The sequence below is a fragment of the Stenella coeruleoalba genome (genome assembly GCF_951394435.1).
Source record: "Stenella coeruleoalba genome assembly, chromosome: 10".
Lineage (NCBI taxonomy): Eukaryota > Metazoa > Chordata > Mammalia > Artiodactyla > Delphinidae > Stenella > Stenella coeruleoalba.
Genome location: NC_137156.1, coordinates 23,550,907 through 23,562,608, shown reverse-complemented (window position 1 = coordinate 23,562,608; position 11,702 = coordinate 23,550,907). Strand labels below are relative to the sequence as shown.

Sequence of the window (11,702 nt, the reverse complement as noted above, 5' to 3'; positions counted from 1 at the left end):
GGGTGGGGGGCGGTGCGGTGGGGGGGAGGAGCCTCAGACCCTTCCCCTGCAGGTGTAAGTCTCTATTGGTCTGAGAGGCCCTCAGGTTGTCCGGATGATTGAAGGGAGAGGGCGGGGAAGCCAGTTAAGGGGCCAAAGCAGGTGCGCATGGAGACAGAGCCGGGCCTGCCCTGAAATCTCTGCTGCTTCCTGCTCTCTGGAGAGCCTTCTGTTCCCCAGGTCCATGTCTCAGCTATGCTCCCCACGGACGAGCCCCTGTCCCACCTGGGCCCCTCACTGCTGCTGTTGCTGCAGCTGCAGCTGCTGCTGGCCCCCGCATCTGCCTTCTTCCCCAATATCTGGAGCCTCCTGGCTGCCCCCGGCTCCATCACCCACCAGGACCTGACCGAGGAGGCGGCACTCAACGTCACCCTGCAGCTCTTCCTGGAGCAGCCGCCCCCAGGTCGGCCCCCCCTTCGCCTTGAGGACTTCCTGGTGAGCGTCCCTGGGTCCTGTCACATCCCAGGTGGATTCCCCATTCTGGGGGACTTATACTACTTGAGGGTCCTGCTTGCCCAGAGAAGGGACCCCACGCACACATTCCCTCCTCCCCTCCTGACATCAACAATACCCAGGAGTCCTGGTCCTACAATCAGGAGTCCCCCTCCTTAGGAATGTCCAGGATTGCCCCTCCCTTGTAGGGCCCAGCACCCTCAATTCCTCTCACACCCGGCCTGGAGTGACAGAGCTGAGGAAATGTAGGCAGTGGTCCGATCCAAGGGGCTTCCCTGGAACCCCTGCCCCCTACCACCCTCCAGGGCCGCACTCTCCTTGCCGACAACCTCTTTGCCGCCTACTTCGGACCTGGGTCTCCTTCCCGGCGGTTCCGAGCAGCCTTAGGAGAGGTGTCTCGTGCCAATGCCGCCCAGGACTTCCTGCCGACTTCCAGGAATGACCCTGACTTGCACTTTGATGCCGAGCGGCTGGGCCAGGGGCGCGCACGCCTGGTGGGAGCTCTAGGGGAGACTGTGGTGGCGGCCAGAGCCCTTGACCACAGCCTGGCCCGCCAGCGCCTCGGGGCTGCGCTTCATGCCTTGCAGGTGAGGACAGAGTTGGTGGGTTGTGGTCAGAGGGGTCTTCGTTTCCAGTCTTCCTGTCTCCTGAATGGTGCCTCCTTAGCCATGCCTCCCCCTACTCTAGAAGGGGCTGGGGCGCTGCTTGCCAAGGCCCTGGGGCTATTCCCTAGTCCCCGCCTCCAAACTGGCAGCTTCCTGTGGGAACAGCCGGGAGGCATTGGCGGCTGGAGCAGGTGAGTGAGAGAGGACGGTGCTGAGGTCAAGAGGTGGGCCATGCAGGCCACTGAAAGGCCTCTGGCTGGGCTCTGAGTGAGATGGGAAGAAATGTGGGAGGCTCCCACTTCGGCCGAGCTCTATTCTGGGCAAGGGAGAGAGCAGTGGAGGGGACTTGGGGTGTCTGGGGCGTAGCAGGGTGGAGGAGGCTTTCAGGCTGGGGAACTGGGAGGAAGGGGAGTCAGGGCTGGAGACGGTGAGAACAGTGAGCTAGTGCTTCTTCCCCTTCTCCTTTCTCTTGGGACCAGGATTTCTACAGTCACAGCAACTGGGTCGAACTGGGGGAGCAGCAGCCACACCCTCACCTCCTCTGGCCAAGGCAGGGGCTGCGGAACCTGGCGCAAGGTACGGCCGGGACCCCACTGGTGAGGGTGAGCCCACAGAGCCGCCTCGCATCCTGGGGTCGAATAGGGTGCAACATGGCTTCATCTCTGGAACCACCTGTGCGGTCCCTCGGTTCAGCCAAAGGCCAGTCAGCTGCTTCCCCAAGGTCACGCAGCAGAGGACAGGGCCAGGACCAGATCTGCGACGTCAGGGAGTTCTCTGTCTTTCACGTGGCTTCCTCCCCGCACTGGATCACACGGGGGGCTTTCTCTCTCAGTCCCCTCATCCTTCCAACTGAACTGTGACCCGGAAGCTGCCTCCTGTCTAGTACAGTTTCACTTCCTGTCCACAGCTCACAGAGGGCGCACTCCCGTAGGATTGGTCCCCCCCCACTTCCGGGTTTTCTAGCACAGTCCCAGTCTCAAATATTAGGTCTCATTGCCAGCCAGGAGCTCCACGTTTTAGTTCAGAAAGCCTGGAAGGGTACCAGCAAAGGGTACCTAGGGGCTTTTACCTTGTTCCAGTTGAGAGGAAAAGCTAAAGAAGTTCGGGTGGACAGGGGTAAAGGTCAGGGGCAGCAGAATCTTGGGTGCCAGACCCTTGCCCTCTCTTCCCAGTGGACGATCCTACCTGCTCCGACTGTGACGAGTGGAGCTGCCCTGGGAATTTGCTGGGCTTCACACTCCTCACCTCTGGCTACTTTGGAACTCATCCCTCCAAACCTCCAGGTACCAGACAGGAAAGCCCCCAGAAGTAAGGGGAGAAAGTCACTTCCTCTCCCCTGACCCTGTCCCTAGGGACCTCAGTCCTGTAGCCCTTGTCCTATTTCCTATGGCATCACTTCTTGGAAGAAGGAGAGGATGCTGGGAGGGGAGCGGGTGGATGAAGGCCCACTGAGGTGGCCATGATTGTTGGGGTGGTGGGAGCAGCTTCTCACATTGCCGATAAGACTTCAGTGCCCGAGGGCAGCTTTTGGGGACTAACTGGAGGGATCGAGGGATCTACCGTGTGCTTTGGTAACTAATCATTCCAGATTTACTCCAGATTTGCCCTCTACAAAATATCATAATTTTCTGCTTATCCTTTGCTGAGGAGTGAGAGGGTCAGGGCAGGTCAGAGAGGGCCTCGTTTTATTAGGAGGCAGTGGGTTTTTTACCTCCACCCTCCAGATCCCTTTCCCCAACCCAGGGAAATGTAGCCATGGGGGCCATTTTGACCAGAGCAGCTCCCAGCCACCACGGGGAGGCATCAACAAGGATAGCACATCCCCAGGCTTCTCCCCACACCACATGCTGCACCTCCAGGCTGCAAACCTGGCCCTTCTGGCCTCCATCCAGGCCTTCAGCCTCCTGCGAAGCCGCCTGGGAGACAGGGGTTTCTCCAGGTGAGTGGCCTCCTGGGGATGGGCTCCTTAATAGGTAGGTGCTCCAGAGTTGAGAAACCAGGGCCTGGGGACAAGTGTGCAGACCCTTCACTGTATCTCTGGCCTGCTTCCCAGGCTGCTGGACATCACCCCAGCCTCCAGCCTGAGCTTCGTCCTGGATACCACAGGAAGTATGGGCGAGGAGATCAATGCTGCCAAAATCCAGGCTCGCCACATTGTGGAGCAGCGACGGGGCGGCCCCATGGAGCCCACCCACTATGTCCTGGTGCCTTTCCATGACCCAGGTAACTGGGGTCTGGCAGGAATAGTGGAGGGAAGTCCAGGGCAAGGGGTAAATGCCACTGGTAGGGAAGTGGGCCTAATGGCTTCATTTCCATAATAAAAGGGAGGCTCTTCCTAGGGTCCTGAGTGAGTCTTTACTGGTACTTGTGTGCATATTGGAAACAATCAGCACTTCTACTGCTTCCAACAGGACAGCACTTTCCATATGAGTTTAATCATTATGGGTGCTTAGGCGAGTAGCCTCTGCTTTCTTAGGCTTCCATTCTAGTAAGTCATTTTCAGTCCTCTCCACTTCCTGTAGACAGAGGTTGGGATGAAGATGGGGGGCGGGTTGGTGGGTCCAGGCCTCTGTGAAATGTCTAAGACAGCTAGTTACATCATATTCCTCTCCCCACTAAATTAGAAGTCAGATCATCTGGCCTGGGTTGACCAGCACTTACTGTGTGTACTTAGGCTGATTGTTTAACCTCTTTCCTCAATTTCATCAACCATAAAGTGGATTAGTACTTGCCTTATCCCGCCTATCTCCCAGGGTCAAAATGATCATCAAATAAAATTTGGATTGAGAATTCCCTAAGGGCAGGGTTTGAGTCTAATCTGCATATATAAATCTCATAGTAGCTGACATTCAAAAGGGGTTTATCACATATTTGATAAAGGTACAAGTAAGTGAATAATTAAGAATTTAGCACTTATTATGTGTCAAAGCACTATTCTAAGATTTACAAAATCAACTCATTTAATCACCCAATAACCCTCTCTGAGGTAGGTACTATTATTTCTCTGTCTTTTCTGTGAGGAAACTGAGGACGCAGTTTTTTTTGTTGTTGTTTTTTAGTTGAAGTATAGTTGATTTACAACGTTTCAGGTGTCCAGCAAAGTGATTCAGTTATATATATTCTTTTTCAGTTTCTTTTCCATTATAAGTTATTACCAGATATTGAGTATAGTTCCCTGTGCTATACAGTGGGTCCTTGTTGGTTATCTATGTTGGCTTTTTTTTTTTTTGGCTGCGTCGGGTCTTCGTTGCTGTGCACGGGCTTTCTCTAGTTGTGGCGAGCGGGGGGCTACTCCTCGTTGCAGTGCGCGGGCTTCTCATTATGGTGGCTTCTCTTTGTTGCAGAGCACGGGCTCTAGGCATGCGGGCTTCAGTAGTTGTGGCGCGTGGGCTTAGTAGATTTGGCTCGCAGGCTCTAGAGCGCAGTCTCAGTAATTGTGGCACACGGGCTTAGTTGCTCGGCAGCATGTGGGATCTTCCCAGACCAGGGATCGTACCCATGTCCCCTGCATTGGCAGGCAGATTCTTAACCACTGAGCCACCAGGGAAGTCCCCTCGGTTGTTTTTTATAGTTACACATATACCCAAAAAGGCCCACTCAGGACCACAGGAAGTGCCACCATTTTGTGAGGAAATGAGGTCCACTTTCCCACCAGAGGTACCTAGCCCCTGCCTTGTTCTACCCTGTCAGTATAAATATAAAGGAATATTGTTATCTCAATACTTGTCCACCCAAGGAGCACAGCGGGGCCCCTTGACTGGGGAGATGCCCATGGGTGGGAATGAGGGGAGCCCTCCTCTCACTTATCTCAATCTCCTTTCTCCTTTCCCAGGGTTTGGCCCCGTCTTTACAACCAGTGACCCTGACAGCTTCTGGCAACAACTCAATGAGATACATGCCTTGGGAGGTGGAGATGAGCCCGAGATGTGCCTGTCAGCCCTGGAGGTCTGCCCTCCCCACCCCTTCCCTTCTTCTCCCACCACCCCTTTCCAGGCCCCACCATCAAGGGAGCTTAGAGCTTCCCTGGGACCTCATCCCTCCACCCCATCTTCAGAACCTAGTCCCACTCGCTTCACTCCAGGTTCCAGGGCCGTATTGCCTTCTACTCTGCCCTCCCTTGCTCTGCCCATTCCCCTACTGCCGCCACTTTTTTTTAAAGTTATTTGGTTGTGCCAGGTCTTAGTTGTGGCAGGTGGGCTCCTTAGTTGCGGCTCACCTGCTCCTTAGTTGCGGCACATGGGCTCCTCAATTGCGGCAGGCAGGCTCCTTAGTTGTGGCATGTGAACTTTTTGTTGCGGCATGCATGTCGGATCTAGTTCCCTGACCAGGGATCGAGACCCGGCCCCCTGCACTGGGAGCGTGGAGTCTTATCCACTGCGCCACCAGGGAAGTCCCACTGCTGCCATTTTTTAACACCAGTTTTTTCCCTCCCCTGTCAGCTGGCCCTGCAACACACACCTCCACTCTCAGACATCTTCGTCTTCACTGACGCCTCCCCCAAGGATGCCTTTCTCACCAACCGGGTGGAATCTCTGACTCAGGAGCGGCGTTGCAGAGTAAGCATAGCTGGTGGGAGACTCAGTGTTAGCTACCCGGGGATGTGGGAAACTGCAGGACAACTCTCATTACAAGGGTCACACTCACACTAGGGTGGTTAAACCAGACTTGGCTTGGGGGTGGGAGAAGTGAACCATGAGTATAACATTTCCAGATCCCTTTAACAATACTAAAGAGTGGAAGGCCCTACCCTTAATGATGGTGAATTCTTATATGAATCTGCCCCCAATAAACCGTTTGAAGAACTGGAGATTTGGCTGCCAGCAATCCACTATGTGGATGACGTATGGTGACAGTTACAGGGAATGGCAACTTCTAATTGAAGCCCAGGGGTTGTGTCACTGGGAGACCCTGCTGTAGCAGCCAGAGGGTAGACAGAGAATTTACCACCAATCATCAGCTCTGTAGAAAGCTTGAGCACAGGAGATCCTTATTTACAATGGTAGATGGCAAATGGAAACTTCAAGTCCTGGCCTTTCTTCTGGGCACAGGTCACATTCCTGTTGACTGAAGACCCATCTAGGGTTCAGGGCCGACCTCGGCGTGAGGTCTTGTCCCCTCTGCGTTTTGAGCCATATGAAGCGGTGGCGCTGGCCTCAGGAGGAGAGGTGATCTTCACCAAAGACCAGTACATTCAGGATGTGGCAGCCATTGTTGGGGACAGCGTAGCTGACCTGGTAAGTGTGGGGGCTCAGCTCAGAACTGAGGGGACGATGGTGACACTGCATTTCTCTTTCTTGTAGAAGAAAGCAAATGGCTCCCATTGCTGAGTTGCCATTCTAGACAGAGGGTGGGAAAGGAAGTTTCTTTCCCTCTGAGATCCACAGCTGCCCACCTTCTACACTGCTCCTTCCACATTAGTACTACCACCCTCAGTCTTGGCCTCCAGTATTCTGTCTTCACGGCTACTCTAGGAAGTCCTGCCATCTTTCAAGGGGGGCAAGAAGTGGTTACCTCATCCTTAATCCCTTGCCTCCAACTTTGTCATTGATCATAGCTTTATCCCTGGTCCTTCCTCTCTCACTGGTATCCCATGTGTTACTTAGTTTTTTTCTGTCTCTACCTTTCTTTCTCCTGTCTTTGTTCCCACCTCATTCCATGCCTTATCTTCCCCCCATTTTTCGGTCCTGCCCCCTCAAGGTGACCCTTCCCCTGGAGCCTCCTGTTGTGGTGCCTGAGAGGCCACTTGTGTTCAGGGTGGATGGGCTGCTCCAGAGGGTCACAGTCCGGATCCATGGGGAGGTCAGCAGCTTCTGGATCAGAAACCCTGCAGGTACTTCCATGTGTGTGTCTCAAGGCGGAGGCAAGAATGGAGACTGGAGAATGAGGGGTAATGTACTAAGGGAAAGGAATTCTCCTGTGACAATCTCTTGCCCCCAATACCCATCCAGGGGTCTCCCAGGGCCAGGAGGAAGGTGAGGGGCCTCTAGGTCATACTCGCCGCTTCGGGCAGTTCTGGATGGTGCGCATGAATGACCCCCTGCAGACAGGAACCTGGGAGATCCAGGTCACAGCCAAGGGTACCCCCCGGGTGAGAGTGCAAGGTAAGGAGGGAGATATTCCTGGGAAAGGAAGGGGAGACGGCAGAGCTCAGAGAGCAATATGAGTCACGTTCATCTCTGGAAGGTCTCTGACTGCCTTCGCCCTCCCTCAGCCCAGACCTCCCTGGATTTCCTCTTCCACTTTGGGATCCCCATGGAGGATGGACCCCACCCTGGCCTCTACCCCCTGACTCAACCAGTTGCAGGTACATCTGTCCCCACCCCTAACTTGCTTTGTGTATATATATAAATTATATATGTAGCTTTTCATTGAGTTATAACATTTAATAAGGTGTACTAAACTTCAGTGTATAGCTGGGTGGATTTTATATAATAAAAAATAACCGTCATTCAGTTCAAGCTATAGAACATTTCCAGCATCCCAGCACTCCCTCCTGGCCCTCGCCATCAATACCCGTAGAGGTAACCCCTTTTCCCCATCCATACCCCGAGAGCTAACCCCTATTCAAAGCTGTTCATGCTTTTCTCCTTGTCTCCAAACCTCCTGCAGCCACTGTTCTTTCCTCCCCTCCCCTGTCCCAGGTCTCCAGACCCAGCTGCTGGTAGAAGTGACAGGGCTGGGCTCCAGAGGAAACCCTGGAGATCCTCTGCCGCATTTCTCCCACGTCGTCCTTCGAGGGGTCCCGCACGGTGCCGAGCTGGGCCGGGTGCCTTTGGAGCCCATGGGACCCCGGGAGCGAGGTCTCCTCGCTGCCTCGCTACCGCCCACGCTTCTGTCCACCGCGGGACCCTTCTCTCTGGAGCTGATTGGCCAGGACGGAGTGGGGCAGGGCCTGCACCGGGTGGCCCCCCAGCCCTGTGCTGTAGTTCCTGTCCTTCTGGAGGTGAGATGCCAGCGGAAGGTGCGGCTGCGGCTGGAGAGAACAGGGCCTGCTGCTCCTCCCTTGACCAGCCCTCCTCTGCAGCTCAGTGGTCCCCCGGGTTTCCTGGCGCCGGGCACCGAGGCCCCGCTCAGCCTCCGCATTGCCAGCTTCTCGGGCCCTCAGGATCTCGATCTTAGGACATCCGTCAACCCCAGCTTCGCTCTCACCTCCAACCTCTCCAGGTGAAGCCCCTGAAACCTCCTGCTCCCTTCTTGTCCCATCTTTCTATTCCCAGGGCATGGGATCTGGTACTCGCTCCTCTGGCTCTTTCGAATTGGCGCTCAGATTCCTCGCTCCCCTCCCAGACTGCGCTTGGCTCCACCCCTTGGCTTTCGGCTATTCAGAGCCTGCGGCTTCAGCCGGACTTTGGCATCCACTCCCCAGGGTTCGCCTGGAACAGAACGAGTCCGCTTGGGGGTGCCTGTGGCTGAAGGTACCAGACACAGCCGCCTCAGACTCCGTGGTGATGGTGACTGTGACCGCGATGGATCGAGAAGCCAGCACAGTACCCCCCACCCATACCTTCCTCCGGCTCCTGGTGCGGGGCCCCACCCCGCAGGTGAGGTGCCCCCACTTTCCATTGCAGGATAGGCAAGGGGAGGGGAGGGCGCTGCAGACTTATTTGGGTGCAGCCACCCTGACAGCCTCTCCCTCTTCTCCCCAGGACCAGCTCCCTGCCCCCGTCCACTCGACTGACCCTGTCCTCACAACCACCAGCCCTGCCTTTCATCTTTCCACCTTGGTGACTCCGGGCAGGGCTGGGGGAGGGCTGGTGGGCAACCCCTGGTGGGGCACAGTTGGAGCGGTGCTGCTCCTGCTAGGCCTGGCCTCCTGGTGACGCAACAGCCCCTAGAGGGATGGGTCTCCGGCACCGTTTGCCATCTTGCCCCATTGGTAAGAAGGTAACATGGGCCTCCGGACCCTACCTCTCCCAGGTGGGTTGGAGGGTTTCCTTCTCATGCACTTGGCCCTTCCAAGATTGGGATAGAAGGCAATGGATTTTCCCACAATGCACTTTCCCTAACCCTTGTGGGAAACAAACCAGACTCATTTTTGGAGAAAGTTGCTTTCTATTTCTCTGTAGCATCTTTTTTTTTTTTTTGGCTGCATTGGGTCTTTGTTGCTGAGCACGGGCTTTCTCTAGTTGCGGCGAGCTGGGGCTACTCTTTGTTGTGGTGCATAGGCTTCTCATTGCGGTGGCTTCTCTTGTTGCAGAGCACGGGCTCTACGCACGCGGGCTTCAGTAGTTGTGGCTTGCGGGCTCTAGAGCACAGGCTCAGTAGTTGTGGCACACGGGCTTAGTTGCTCCGTGGCATGTGGGATCTTCCCGGACCAGGGCTCGAACCCGTGTCACCTGCATTGGCAGGTGGATTCTTAACCACTGCACCACCAGGGAAGCCCTCTGTAGCATCTTTATTCCACTACTTATTCATGCTCTCCCAAGCTCAGGTAGAGGGGAAGATACATGGGGCAGTGACTAAGATTGGAAGTGGGGAGGAGGGTACCCCACCTCCTACTGAAAAGTGTTATTTATAGAATTGCTTTTATTGAAATTCTGGAGACGCTTCTATTTTATTTTTGAAATTCTGGAGATGCTTATATTTTATTTTTGTATTTAAAGTTAAAGGACAGTGCCAATAAACATGTCTTTTCCCCAGAGAGATTTCAAAGAAAGATCACTTATGCACATCATATAGGGAAGAGTGAGAGCGTAAGATACCAAAAAGACGAAATGGAAGTTTTCAGGAGTGGAGAAGAAATTTCACAGCAAGATGTCAGGATTTCAGTTGCCCCGCCACCTGGAGCCATTTAGCTATTGAGTCAAGAAGCAGAATAAGGAGGCTGGGGGTTCTCACTCAGCCTTGCCAGCACAACTGAGGGGAACCAGAGGAGACATTAGACACGGGTAGGGCCCCTCCGTCCATTGGGGCAGCCTGGCTGAGCCATTTCCCCCTTTGGCTTAGTGACTCCTTTCTGCTGCCTTGACACTACCTGGAGAAGAGGAGGGAGACAGTCTGGGTGTCTGTGCCCTCCCTCCCACTGAGGGCCAGGGCTTCCGCCCTCCCCCCACTCCTCTACTGCTTACGTGTTGCTGCCACACGTTCTGCTTCCTTGGCCTTCCCTTCCAGTCCTGGGTGGCGCAGGAACTATCTTTGTTCAGGGGATGTGGGGAGAACTGTTGGGGGGGGAATTCGTTGTTTTGTTAGACCAGTGCTGACCCCAAGTCCCCTCTTTACCCCCACTTCCCAAGAGTAAACGAAAAACAATAAACTCACCTTCCCCTGAATCAGATTCTGCAAACAGATGTTCACCTTTTGAATCTGGACTAACTGGGGGCCACCAGGCTCTGAGTGTAAATCTGTTGGAAAATTCTAAAAGGAGGAGTTAGAGGCAGACAACGTGGTGAAAACTCGAGTACCATCTGCCACTCTTCTCCTATCACCACAGGTCATTCCTCTCCTCCATCTGGATCCCCTCATCCCAGTTCCCTGCCAGGCAGGTGGGAAATTCCAGTACTCTCCACTCCATCTCTTTAGTAGTCCAGTTCCTCCAACCCCCTCAAATAGCATAGTACCCGCTTTCTCTATTCTTTGGATCCTCCCTCCTGTCCATCCCTGACTCACTGGAACAATCCAGACCACTCCCCCATCTCCATGGAGTGAGCCAAATTGTGTCCCTCTGAATGGAATGCAGACCAGCCTCCTCTAGGCCCAACAATGAACCGACCTAACACTTGGTGGCATCCTGTCATTACAATGCTGCTTCCAATTGATGATCCCTGTCCATTAACTCTTGCCTTTCCAGGATGGTGTCAGGCTGTGTCCACACGTCCTGCTACCCCTGCCCCCACATACCATGGGTCAGCCCCATACCTCACCAAGGGCCCCCAGATATAGCTGCTGTTGCTGGGCCTCCCTCAGACGGCCCTCATACCAGGCCTGGCTATGCTCCAGCAGCTCCAGCCCCTGCCACAGGGCATCCTGTTCCCGCTCCAGAGCCTGCATCCTCTGCAGCTGAAAAAGGCAAGAAGCAGAGGCTGACTCACTCCACAGCAGGGTTCTGGGCCATGCATGGCCCTTACTCTTAACCCGTGGTTCAGTTCACTATCTGGTCACTGAGTGTGAACCCAGACTGGCCACTGAGGACCTGGAGGGCAAGGGAAAGCAAGGGGCTGAACTTACGAGTCCTCAAAATTGAGTGGAATTGCAGGAGACTGATCTAGGGAGAGGGGCTTTCCCGGGACCTCTTGCGGGACTGATACTCACCCAGAGGAAGAAGCGCTGGGCCCCTGGGTCTTGGCGGCTTGTCTCCAGTGGCAGCAGCAGAACCGTGTAGGGGGCCTGCACCAGGGGCAGCCCACCAGGACCCCGGCTCCCCATGGCTCTGAGGTGGGAAGGGTGGAGCCACACCCACTGGTGCAGGGCTGGTCCCTCCCTTTCCCCCAGCCTTGCACCGGTCCTGCCTAGTCTTTCAGCCTCCCAGAGCCCTTCCTGCTGGGTCTGTCTCAGGCTGAGGTGTTCCTACTTTGAGGGGAAAGAACATCTCCCTTGGGCTCCTGTCTTCTCTCTCATCTGTTTTTGTAGGGTCTGTTGAAGTGCTTGGTTCTCATAAAGTCCCCCTGG

The 11,702-nt window shown here is 54.9% G+C and overlaps 2 protein-coding genes across 6 annotated transcripts; one reads left to right on the top strand and one right to left on the bottom strand.

Annotated features, from left to right (window-relative positions):
- Positions 1-234: 234 nt before the first annotated feature.
- VWA7 (von Willebrand factor A domain containing 7) lies at positions 235-9,756 on the top strand (the record flags this gene model as incomplete). 2 transcript variants are annotated; one of them, XM_079935137.1, is made up of 16 exons in its annotated part: positions 235-474; positions 798-1,079; positions 1,577-1,673; positions 2,270-2,380; positions 2,841-3,036; positions 3,151-3,320; positions 4,930-5,042; positions 5,600-5,653; positions 6,146-6,331; positions 6,795-6,927; positions 7,046-7,198; positions 7,309-7,401; positions 7,739-8,040; positions 8,122-8,261; positions 8,464-8,638; positions 8,744-9,756. In XM_079935137.1, the coding sequence occupies 16 exons, from the start codon at positions 235-237 to the stop codon at positions 8,915-8,917; spliced, it is 2,619 nt and encodes an 872-aa protein (XP_079791263.1). In that variant the 3' UTR covers positions 8,918-9,756. The 2 variants fall into 2 exon arrangements, with proteins under 2 accessions (XP_079791263.1, XP_079791262.1); XM_079935136.1 differs by having other exon boundaries at positions 5,537-5,653.
- Positions 9,757-9,899: 143 nt separating this feature from the next.
- SAPCD1 (suppressor APC domain containing 1) lies at positions 9,900-11,482 on the bottom strand. 4 transcript variants are annotated; one of them, XM_079935139.1, is made up of 5 exons: positions 11,346-11,482; positions 10,953-11,093; positions 10,356-10,451; positions 10,166-10,255; positions 9,900-10,071 (listed from the first exon to the last, which is right to left on the bottom strand). In XM_079935139.1, exons 1-5 carry the CDS (start codon positions 11,457-11,459, stop codon positions 9,976-9,978), a joined length of 537 nt encoding a protein of 178 aa, XP_079791265.1. In that variant the 5' UTR covers positions 11,460-11,482; the 3' UTR covers positions 9,900-9,975. The 4 variants fall into 4 exon arrangements, 3 of the variants coding, with proteins under 3 accessions (XP_079791265.1, XP_079791264.1, XP_079791266.1); XR_013830297.1 differs by having other exon boundaries at positions 10,166-10,451; positions 10,958-11,093; XM_079935138.1 differs by having other exon boundaries at positions 9,900-10,255.
- Between the last annotated feature and the right edge of the window lie 220 nt (positions 11,483-11,702).